The 11,477-nt window shown below is 36.6% G+C and overlaps 2 protein-coding genes and 1 pseudogene across 2 annotated transcripts; 1 reads left to right on the forward strand and 2 right to left on the reverse strand.

Moving 5' to 3' along the window:
* Nucleotides 1-1,440: 1,440 nt before the first annotated feature.
* Nucleotides 1,441-2,991, reverse strand: LOC149021727 (transcription factor MYB15-like). Its single transcript, XM_089147174.1, has 3 exons — nucleotides 2,749-2,991; nucleotides 2,337-2,466; nucleotides 1,441-2,250 (listed from the first exon to the last, which is right to left on the reverse strand). The coding sequence occupies exons 1-3, from the start codon at nucleotides 2,882-2,884 to the stop codon at nucleotides 1,668-1,670; spliced, it is 849 nt and encodes a 282-aa protein (XP_089003300.1). The 5' UTR covers nucleotides 2,885-2,991; the 3' UTR covers nucleotides 1,441-1,667.
* A 2,427-nt stretch (nucleotides 2,992-5,418) lies between these two features.
* Nucleotides 5,419-7,017, reverse strand: LOC149021728 (transcription factor RAX2-like). The gene is made up of 3 exons (XM_089147175.1): nucleotides 6,750-7,017; nucleotides 6,357-6,486; nucleotides 5,419-6,267 (listed from the first exon to the last, which is right to left on the reverse strand). The coding sequence occupies exons 1-3, from the start codon at nucleotides 6,883-6,885 to the stop codon at nucleotides 5,820-5,822; spliced, it is 714 nt and encodes a 237-aa protein (XP_089003301.1). The 5' UTR covers nucleotides 6,886-7,017; the 3' UTR covers nucleotides 5,419-5,819.
* LOC149021729 (putative esterase D14L) lies at nucleotides 6,930-10,738 on the forward strand (annotated as a pseudogene).
* The last annotated feature ends 739 nt before the right edge of the window (nucleotides 10,739-11,477 follow it).

Consider the following 11,477-nt stretch of genomic DNA (forward strand, 5'->3'; position numbering starts at 1 on the left):
TTTTATATTATTATTATTTTTTAGGTAAACATGTCTTGGGAATTTTTTATATTAAATAATGTTAAAAGAATAAATAATTGGAGTATAAGATAGAGAATAGAAGTAAAAGACAACCTCACATAAATATTAGTCAAAAAAGCCGTGAAGGCTACATTGTCAACATGGTTTTCTTTTCTAATGCATCATGTCCACCGGCCAAAGGCTTTTGAACACATATTTCGAGGTCCTCGAGCCATCGAAGGCACACTTAATGGGTTAGCACCCCCATAATGTCTTTCCTTCAACATAATCTGATTTCTTAAACCCGAGTTGAAATAAGTTTAGATAATTAAATCCATATTATACCCAAAAAAAATATTGTACCAAATAAAACTGATGAAAATTTTAGTTAAGAATGGGTTGTTTAATGGTTTAGAAGACCTAAGTAAGAGACGCCGCCCATAAAAGAATGTAAGAGAGACTGCCGCCTAGCACGTGGGTTTTTTCTTTTCCATTTTTCATCGAAAGAGAACACCACTAGCACTTGTTACTTGGAAGGATTTGGACAAAGTATTTTAGGGAAGAAAAGATTCATGTATCACATGTGGTGATGTTAATTATTTGGTGTCATAAATCATTTTAGATTACAAACAGATGGATTAAATTTTTTTGGGATAATTAAGATGAATTCTTTTGATTTTTTGGAATCGTACAATGCAACTTACACACCTTGACTACATCACCAAGGAATAGTTGTTACATATAATTGAAATTAAAGTAAAATTTTTATTAAAAATATAAAATTTCTAAACAAAATAATCGGTAGAAAACTAAATTCAACATACAATAAACTCATGATTAGCCCTAAATAATTAATAAACATCGCAGATGATCTTAAATAAACACCCTTCTGATTCTCCATGGTACAAATAATTTCATGCCTGAGTGAGTCATATGTGAAAACTTTTGTCATTTCCTTATGTCAAATAAGATCATTGGTCTTCCATTGGCATCAACTTCATCTTAAACAATAATTGGAGGAAGATGACGTTTCAAGGATTAAACAAATCTTATGCCCATTACTTTTACCCTCTACAAAATAAAATCTAGAACGATCAGCTCTGGTTTTGGAAGTTAGTTATTAACTTTTTCCGGGCAAAACTAATTATGTCTGTATTTAATTATTTGTCTAAGACAGAATCTATACTGATAATTTCTCTGGGCTGCCCCAACAAAGCTTCTGGAGGAAGCTTCTGAGAAACTTGACAAAGAAATTAAGGAGGAGAGAGGGAGAGTCCATGAATTGGCCATTTCATGCAACTTTCATGAACACTGACAAGAGAGAATCAGTCAATCTGTGCTGAGGACATCTCCTTACATCGTATGAACTTTTTTCCGTTAAAACCAAAGACCCGGTACTGATGACAAGTTCTATGGAAAATTATCTTTCATACGAACATTTCTAACCTGAAAAACCAAACTGGACCAAAGTTATGGTGAACATTATAAACAAGCTAAGTCCAAATTACAATGTATAAAAATATCTTCTACTGTTGTTTCCATTACATATAATAAATTTCATTTACATGGAACCTGTACTAATTTCCCTGCCACATCCATCAAGTTGATCAAGAGTTGAAGGACCAGTGAAAAAGAATCTAGAATGGAAGTTAGTGTCTCTCAATTCTCTAATTCCTGATGGGACTTTCTAGACTAGTAATGTAGCTTTCTGGGTCTGATACAACCACCCCTCTGCATGTGTCGTTGACCATTAAATTAGTGTAAGAAGGTTCAGCCAAATTTGGAACAACTTCAGTGGTCTTCCCCTGAAAACCAAAGCCATTGAAGATATCATATGGAGATCCAAAAGCTAAATCCATGAAGAACCCATAATCATCTTCGCCACCTCCATTGCTGGGCCATGAGACATAACTATTGTTCATGGCAAAACAAGATGAAGCAACTGAAAGGCTGGATGAAACCTCTTGAGATGATGAGAAATAAGTTGGGTCTGAGACCATTGTGCTTGGATTCAAAATTTTCTGTAGCCCAACTTCACTGGATAGTGGCAGTGTTGGAAAGTTTATTGAGTTGAGACTATCCAAAAGACCATGTTTGTAACTCTGGGCTTTGATTAAAGCGGGGGCAGAAGTGTTACTGAGATATACACCATTCTTTCCTGCTATTAGCTTCTTCTTAAGCTTGGTATTCCAGTAATTCTTCACATCATTATCAGTTCTTCCTGGTAGATGAGAAGCAATGATAGACCACCTGAGAAAACAAGTAAATAGATCAGCAACAAAGATAAAAATTCAGAAGAAGAGACAGGTTACTAAAGAGATGAAAAATAAACTTACCTGCTCCCTATGCTATTGTATAGACTACAGATAGTGTTGCTTTCTTCCTCAGTGAAATCTCCATGCTTGATGTCTGGTCTGAGATAATTAAGCCATCTCAAACGGCAGCTCTTGCCACATCTTTTGAGTCCTAAAATGTGAGAAAATAACTTAGGTGATAGACAGTAAAAGGAGCCCTTTTAGAGTTTTAATTTTCTGGTCTTGACCAAAAAAAAAAGAAAAAGAAAGAAGTAAATAAAATAAAATTAGTTAAGTGGGTAGCCAACAATTGGGTCAAACTCACAGAATAAGGGAAATTTGTGAAATGGGTATTGGTAAAAAGCTTGATCTTAAGCAAATGTTGAGGCATGAAACATGATTGATGGATGTGGTTTCCAGAAGAGTAAGAAGAAGCAGAAAAAGAGAGAAGGACCTGCTTTGCTGGGTAACGCAATCCAGCTTCCACTAGTGCCATATCGTTCAATATAGCCCTTGAGAGCTGCATCTTCTTCAGGAGACCATGACCCTCTTTTCACTTTAGTTTTGTCACAGCAGGGAGATCTTCCCATGGCTATTACTGCAAAATGGATTGAAGGTAACAGAGTCTTGAAAGACGGTTGTGTTCAGGCTTTCTTAATGCTAAGATGTTTGCTGGTACGGTGTTTTGAGTTGAGAGGGAAACCAATGTAAGGCCAGCTTTAAAGGAGGAGAGAACTTTCATTATAAGCTTCATTAGTTACGACTTTTTTTAAGATCCTGCTGGTCACGGTTAAGGAGTGACGTCAACGTTTATTAATGAAAATTTCTAATGGTGTTCTTTCAAGCAACCTGTGTTGCTGTTTTTTAATACATAAGAGATGAAAATATTACAAAAGCAGACTTATGACCTCTTCACTAAGATGGGTTGATCTTATCATTATTGAAATTATCATGAAATAATATATTAAAAACTACGTCTAATGAATCCTAAAAGTTAAGGGGTATTTTGGCCATGATTGAATCCTAATTATGAACTAGTAAAAGTCTTAAAAGGTGACTAACAGAGTAGACCCATTTTAATTTTTGGACGTTTAAAAATGTGTCCAGAATTTAGTAGCAGAGGAGTTGAAAAAAAAAATCATAAATTAATATAATAATGCATGTAATGTTTATTTAGAACATCCAGCATACCAATCATGAATATTGCTCTCCATATAAATTACATGCACTTTGCATTGTAGAATTCAATTTCATTGAAATTAGTAAATATAGTAGCCACTGTGTTGTTAGTTAAACATAAACATAAAACCCATCAAGTCCCCTACCTAACTTTGCAGACTTACCTCCAATTCTTCGCTTTTATGATCACCATTTTCAAAGACCATCACTTTCTAGCAAGAGCTTCCAATAGCCACTGGAGCACAAGAAAAAACAATAAGGGAAAATCCCTCAATCTTGGTTGATATTCTGTGTGTGTGAATATGAATTTGAATACGATATCAACATTCAGTTCTCAATATATGAAATTATAATATTGGACACTGAGATATTGGAGCAAAACAGACATTTGCGCTCTTGTCATATACCTAGCCCGTGGTGTTTTGTTGTTTCAATAGAACATCACTAGTCCGTGCTGCTTGAATGGTTTTGGACAAAATGTTTTAAGAAGAAGAAATTCATAAATCACATGCAGTAATTATTTGAATAAATAATACATCAACCATCTGAGTTTGCAACTAATTACATCTAAAAGAATTAAATTATAAATACGCTCATGTTATTAAGATTGATTTTTAATAATGATGTCATCACTTAACGAAGATTTGAAATTCCAATTTTACCCTTATTCAACATCTTCTCACTATCCTCTGAATATCTTGCATTCATTTTGGAGTGACATAGAACTTTATTGTTAAGATTCAACTCCTTGTCCAAGAAAAGGGTTATCATTTCTACAAAAAACTAAGTCTCATTCTCGAACTTAGCAGAGAAAATTTGCCCAAGTTGTTGACAATCAAGAAGTTCCCTGGATTAGACCTACCCAACATCAAACAAGCGAAGAAAATTAAATTCCAAGAGAGTACAAGTAATGGAGAAATCTCTAAAAAACCCTAATGCATGAGTACAAGAAATGGGAAAATCAAAACCAAAATAAAGCCTCCACCTACTGGTACATCCATGGAGCTCATCACAGTCAATGCAGCAAAAGTTAGAAAAACCCCCCGAAGTGCCTGAATTTGAAGTTCATCAAATTCACAATAAAATTAGAAATTTAAACTAAAATATTAGAATGGAAAAGACAAAATTCAAACCCCAACCTATCATGGTTCATTAGATCCATTAGATCCAACTTGCACATACCTTCACTACATTCTCAGAGACGATAGTTATTACATGTGATTTAAATTAAGACAAATTTTATTAGACGTATGAAACTTCTAAACAAAATATGGTTAAAAACCTACATTCACCATAGGATAAACTCATGATCAGCCATTGATAATTAATCAAACATCACCAAATGATCTCAAATAACACACGCAGACACGATTCTGAGTCTCAATTGTACAAATAATTTCCAATGTCTGAGTGAGTCGTATGAGTAAACTTTTGTTATTTGTTTATGTCATATAAGATTATGTCTTCCATTAGCATCAGCTTCATCTTAAACAATAATTCAGAAAGATGACGTTTTAAGGATTAAACAAATCTTATGCCCATCACTTTTAGCCTCTACAGATAAGATCGAGAACGATAAGCTCAGATTTTGGGAATTGGGAGTCAACTTTTAACTTCTTCTAGGGTTAAACTAATATATTTCTGTATGTAATTATTTGTCTAAGATGGGAATCTGTACTGATAATTGCCTTCGGTCCCAACAAGCATGTGCATGAAGCTTCAGAGAAATTTAACAAAGAAATAAGGACCACAAGAGACAGAGAGTCCTTGAATTGGCCATTTCATGCAAATTTCATCACCACTAACAAGAGAGAAACGGTCAATCTTTGCTGATGACTTTATTTTATTTTGGCAAAAAAATCTTTGCTGATGACATCTGAACTAATTTTCTACTTTAAAATCAGAGACTGAACCAAAGACCCAGTACTGATGACACGTTCTATGGAACATTATCCTTCACATCATATGAAGAAAAAATGGCTTATGAACATTTCTAACAGAAAAAGCCAAACTGGACCAAAGACAAGTTCTGAAAATCCAAATTAGAATGTTTAAAAGTATCTTCTACTGTTCTTTCCATTACATGATAAAATTTCATTTACATGGAATCTGTACTTATTTCCCTGCCGCATCCATCAACTTGATCAAGAGTTGAAGAAACAATGACTCAGATAGAACGGAAGTTACTGTCTCTCAATTCTCTAATTCCTGATGGAAAATTGTATGCTAGTAGAGTGTAGCTTTCTGAGTCTGATACAAGAATCCTTGTGGAGTGTGTGTGTCATTGAACAGTAAAGGGCAAGAAGGTTCATCCATATTTGGAACAACTTCAGTAGTTGATTTCCCCTAAAAACCAAAACCATTGAAGATATCATATGGAGATTCAAAAGCTAAATCCTTGAAGAACCCATAAGCATCTTCGCCACCTCCATTGCTGGGCCGTGAGACATAACCATCGTTCATGGTAATAGAAGACCATGAAGCAACTGAAAGGCTAGATGAAACCTCTTGAGATGATGAGAAATGAATTGGGTCTGAAACCATTGTGCTTGGATTCAAAATTTTCCCTAGCCCAACTTCACTAGATAATGGCAGTGTTGGAAAGCTTATTGAGTTGAAACTATCCAAAAGACCATGTTTGTAACTCTGGGCTTTGATTGAAACGGGTGCAGAAGTGTCACTGAGATATACACCAGTTTTTCCTGCCATTAGCTTCTTCTTGAGCTTGGTATTCCAGTAATTCTTCACATCATTATCAGTTCTTCCTGGTAGATGAGAAGCAATGATCGACCACCTGAGAAAACAGGTAAATAGATCAGCCAATAAAAATAAAAATTCAGAAGAGGAGATGGGTTACTAACGAGAAATGAAAAATAAACTTACCTGCTCCCTATGCTATTGTAGAGACTACAGATGGTGTTGCTTTCTTCCTCAGTAAAACCTCCATGCTTGATGTTTGGTCTGAGATAATTGAGCCATCTCAAACGGCAGCTCTTGCCACATCGTCTGAGTCCTAAAATGTGAGAAAATGACAAGTGAATATCTAATTACTGAGGAATGAGAACTAGACAGTAAAAGGAGTCTACTTAGAGTTAATTTTATGAAAACCAAAATTAATTAAGTGGGTTACCCACAATTGGATAACACGACTCGCAGATTTTCTAGTTTTTTTCATGACAGAACACGCTCAATCTAAACCAGATGTTGGAGCATGAAACACAACTCATGGATGTAGTTTCCAGAAGAGAAATAAGAAACATAAAAAGAGATGAGGACCTGCTTTGCTGGGTAAAGCAATCCAGCTTCCACTAGTGCCATATCGTTCAATATAGTTCTTGAGAGCTGCGTCTTCTTCAGGAGACCATGGCCCTCTTTTCACGTTGGTTTTGTCACAGCAGGGAGATCTTCCCATGTCTAGAACTACAAAATGGATTGAAGGCAACAGAGTCTTGAAAGATGGTGGCTTTCTTAATTGCAAAGGTGTTTGCTGGCACTTTGCTTTGAGTTGAGAAGGAAACCAATGGAAGTTCAGCTTTCAAAAGGAATGGAGAACTTTCATTATAAGATTCATAACTTAAAGACTTTTCTAATCATTCACCTTTTCTTTATCTTGCTGGGTAAGGGATTTTTATTTGCAGTAGGGGCCGCTGTGAACGGTAGTAATCATGCTATATAATTAAAATAAGATCGAACGGTTAACAATCAAATGATAAAAATTTACTAAAAAAATTTAATTTTTTTATTTTAAAGGTGTAAAATTTTCTTAGTTTACAAAATTACACCCTTTTGGAAATGAGCCCTTAACGAGTGGATGTGGGCTTCGTAAATCAACCAAGACTGAATTTTTTTTCAATTTTTTTCACTCTGAAATTGAAAGTGAGTGAGAGCTTTGTGTTCTGTGTAAGCGTTTCCAAAACATCAGTCCTTCAACGATTCTGAAAGCACCCTTGATCACCCCCAAAACCATCCCAGTAGCTGGTTTACCCCAATTTCAAATCCAAATTTCCAGAGTCTCGTGTGGTTTCGTGTCAATAATCTATATCAATCTAATTTCTTACGTGAATGCTTGATTGCAGACGAGTTTTCTGCCGAGCTCGCTGAGGCTTTGCCTATGTTGTGGTCATGACGATGATTCTCGGCCTGTTGTGGTAAGCAGGTAAAATGAAATAGGGATTTAGGAGTCGGGTAAATGAGGGGTCTTGATTTTATAAATTGATCAATTTTAAACCCTTAAAATATAAAAATAAAAATAGTATGCAAGGCGCTTTTATTTATAGGATATTTATACAAGCCCGGGGGGGGGACCCCCCCCCCCCCCCCCCGCGGGGGGGGCCCCCCCCCCCCCCCCCCCCCCCCAAAAAAAAAAAAAAAATTTGCAAGTAACCCCGCCATTTGATTCTCAACCATTCGATCTTATTTTGATTATGTGGCGCGATCACCATCATTGATAGCAGCCAGCAGCAGCTGGTGCAAATAAAAATCCTTGGGTAAAAGGGTACGAGCTTCAGTCCTACACAAATGCATAGGACCATCCTGCAAGTTTAGGGACAGTTGGATGCAAGATTTCTATCTAGATTTCAATCTCAACCATTAACCGAAATCTTCATCCAACAGTCCCCCAAAACTCACAGGACAGTTAATGCGCAAGATTGAAGTAAGGTCCGTAAGAGGGAGCGACATCTCTACTTCAACCTTTTAAATGAAATAAAAAGAAATATGAAGAAGAAAAAAAAAAAAAGAAGCTTATCCCACAAAAAGGCTTCGCAAAAAATAGAGCTGGTGCAATTTTCCAATGCAACCTTATCCCACAATTTTTTGTTGAGAAGTTATCTCAATGCCTTGAAGATAAACTACAATACAATTGCAATCTACCAACCATTACACCAAAAACGTAACACCAAAACTGGCCCATAAATAAAATGAAATATGTGGCAGCGATAACGGTTGGGGAGAGACCAAGTTTAATGTTGGAATTTGTTTCTTATAAACAGTTGGCTAGCTGCTATTAGTGTTTAAGATTGTGACCCATGGAATTAATTATCAACCATAACAATTAGAACCTAATTAAAAATTACATTAAGTGAATCCCGACAAGTTGAGGGGCATTTGAGTCATTTTATTACATAGGGATATTTTGGTCATATTCGAATCACAATCATTAACTGGTAACAATTAGGGGTGTCAATAAAATCCTTTTGACCCGGCCCAACCCAAACCTGTCCTATCCATTCAGGATCCAACCAGATTTTTTCGACCAAAAGGGGTAGACTTGGGTTACAAAATAATGATCTTTCACAAGGGTGGGTCGGATTCAAGTTTAGTCCTCAGGCCAACCCAACCTATGTTTGTTTAATTTAAATAAAAATTATAGTTAAAATTTATTTAATACCATAATAATTTGCTTAGTTGGCAAACCTACCAACTTGTAACAAAGAGGGCTTGGGTTCGATTTATTCAATGGCAATACTATTTTCTATTGTGTTTCCCACTAAAAATTAGGGTCAAGGTCAGAGTCGGGGATTTTTACACCCTAACTGGATTGGGTTGGCCGTAGGTTTTAATTTTTATTTTTAAGATAGAGTTAAGATTCAAGGCTAGCCTGGCCCAACCCAACCCATTAACACCCTAAGTAACAACACCGACCAATGGCATAGACCTATTTGTAATTTTTGGGCGTTTAGAGATGTATCACAAGTTTAGTGATTGCGACCGATGTGCATGTAAAAAACTCATAAATTAATATAATAATGCATGTGATGCACATTTAGAACATCCATATACCATTTATATATGAACATTGCTCTCCACCTAATTACATGCAACGTGCATTTTAGTATTCATTTTCAATGAAATTAGCAAGTACGCCTGCCTTTTAAGTTAGTTAATTACATCACAAAACAGAAATATCCTTTGAAGTCCCCTGCCTAACGTTGCAAGTTTAACTCTGAGACTTCGCTCTTATCATCATCACTTTCCAAACACCACCAAAGCTTATGCTTATCACTTCCTAACAAAAGCTACCAATAGTCATAGAAGCGCAACAAAGAATAATAGGGAAAAATCCTCCAATATTGATTGAGAGTTCAGAGTTCATCCAATAATTAGCAGGAGGAAGATATTCATTTTATTGTGGATATGAATATGAATACTTTATGAATATTAAACTTTCAATATATGATATTTACCATTGGACACTGAGGGATTATAGCACACCAAACATCTACGAATTGATGCTATAGCCATACCTCATTGTTAAAAATCAGAGTGGGAAAAAGCACAAAATGACTTTAACTAATTATTAAAGCCCATATAACTCAATAGGGCAGATTTTGCTTGGGAGCGGTGCCTACGTGTCACTGTTCGAAGTAGTGAACTATCAAGATAGAAGTTGAGTTTTAGATTAAATTGTCGCCATAGATTTTGTGCACGTGCGAGAAAACAAATTTTAAGTGAGAGCAGACTCAGCATGGTTTGAAATGAAGTGTGATTGGTTCAATTGAATCCTAGATTGGGTATCAATTTGTGTGGAAAACGCCTGGTTCTCACCTCGTCAACGACCATTGTGTCATCCTCTACAACAAAATGAGCGCCGGCACTACTAACCCGGAATATTTCGATTTCAATTGATACTCCACCTTAGAAGGCTATGCTTTCGACCTTCTAGCCGTCTTAGAGGAGTTGCATATAGACTCTTGCATTTCATTGGCCTTTCTGTTTCCGCCATCATCGGTGCCATAGCTTCCATTATTCATCCCGATTTCTTCTCCAAAATCATCATGATCTCCACCTCTTCAGGTATGAAATTGTAATAGAATCTAGTTTTAAATTTAAATTTTAAATTATTTCTGTTACGTAAATCAAAAGAAAATTCAATTTCTTTCTTGCTGTTATGTGGAGTAAGGAGGGCTCGAAAGAGAAGATCTACACAAGTTGTTTGAAACAATGAAATCCAATTACAAGGTGTGGCGTTCGGTGTTTTGCGCCATTGGTAGTGGGAGGAAATATGGAATCGATGGTTGCGCATGATTTAGTCGAACACTATTTAATGAGGCCTGGCATAGCTTCAAGGGTAGAACTGTAGAAGAACATATTCCAAAGCGATATGAGGCAGTTCTTAGGTATGGTGATTGTACCTTGTCATATGGTGCAGAGCATGAAGGACTTGGTGGGCGGTGGTGGTTTCTGAGTACTTCGATAAACACCTTACTGGTTATTCCATCTTCGAAGTCCGATGGCCATCTTCCTTAGTTAAGCTTGCCTTCTAAATTCATAACCGGTTGTTCTTTCCAGTGATGGCCTCTCTCTCTCGGTAGTTCACTTATGGTGTACAAAATCCGGATTTTGCTTGGAAGCAGTGCCTACGTGGCACTGTTCCAAGCAGCCAACGGTTGGATTTTAAGTTTGATACTTAGATTAAATCTTCACCGTCCATTACGAATATGTGCATTAAAGACCAATTTAAGTGAAAATAAACCGTTCTTGTTTCAAGCGAACCGAACCATCTTGAGTTCAACTCAAACCAAATTTCTTTAATTTTGATTACGTTAAAACGAATCTCCTATTTCGGCCCAAAGCTTCACTGCTCCGGCAACTGTGATGAACCAAACTGCCGGAGCAGCAGGCACAACCAACACCGAAAATGGCTCTCCATCTTTCAAACCCAACTGAAACGTCCTTGTCCTCTCTTTCTATCCCCTCTCTCTGCTTTGCAACTCTGCTGAAAGCTTCCTGGGTTGTTTGTTAATGATCAATTTAGAGTGCAGAGAAGGAGAAGACGGAGAAGGAAAGGAGACCTGAGGCATGGGAAGGAAAAGGAACTCTCCGTTAAGCAAGCTGTCCATATGGCTGCGAAGGCAATCGATGAAGATGAAGGTATTCATGCTTGTAACGGTTATGATCTTCACTCTGGTCGCTTTGAAGGTTTTTGTCAAAAGTCAGAATTACCTCTTCCTTCTTCGTCTTCTCCTTCTCTGCACTCCAAATTGATCGATTAACAAACAACCA

Source organism: Hakea prostrata, chromosome 3 (assembly GCF_041222555.1).
Source record: "Hakea prostrata isolate BN-2017 chromosome 3, UWA_Hpros_2, whole genome shotgun sequence".
NCBI classification, from domain to species: Eukaryota; Viridiplantae; Streptophyta; class Magnoliopsida; order Proteales; family Proteaceae; genus Hakea; species Hakea prostrata.

Excerpts from the sequence above, each read along its gene's own strand:
- LOC149021727 (XM_089147174.1), bottom strand. The coding sequence starts at position 2,884 with ATGGGAAGATCTCCCTGCTGTGACAAAACTAAAGTGAAAAGAGGGTCA. Across the intron at positions 2,467-2,748 it reads TGCGTTACCCAGCAAAGCAG|GACTCAAAAGATGTGGCAAG; the intron begins GTCCTTCTCTCT and ends CTCACATTTTAG. Across the intron at positions 2,251-2,336 it reads TACAATAGCATAGGGAGCAG|GTGGTCTATCATTGCTTCTC; the intron begins GTAAGTTTATTT and ends TTGTTTTCTCAG.
- LOC149021728 (XM_089147175.1), bottom strand. The coding sequence starts at position 6,885 with ATGGGAAGATCTCCCTGCTGTGACAAAACCAACGTGAAAAGAGGGCCA. Across the intron at positions 6,487-6,749 it reads TGCTTTACCCAGCAAAGCAG|GACTCAGACGATGTGGCAAG; the intron begins GTCCTCATCTCT and ends CTCACATTTTAG. Across the intron at positions 6,268-6,356 it reads TACAATAGCATAGGGAGCAG|GTGGTCGATCATTGCTTCTC; the intron begins GTAAGTTTATTT and ends CTGTTTTCTCAG.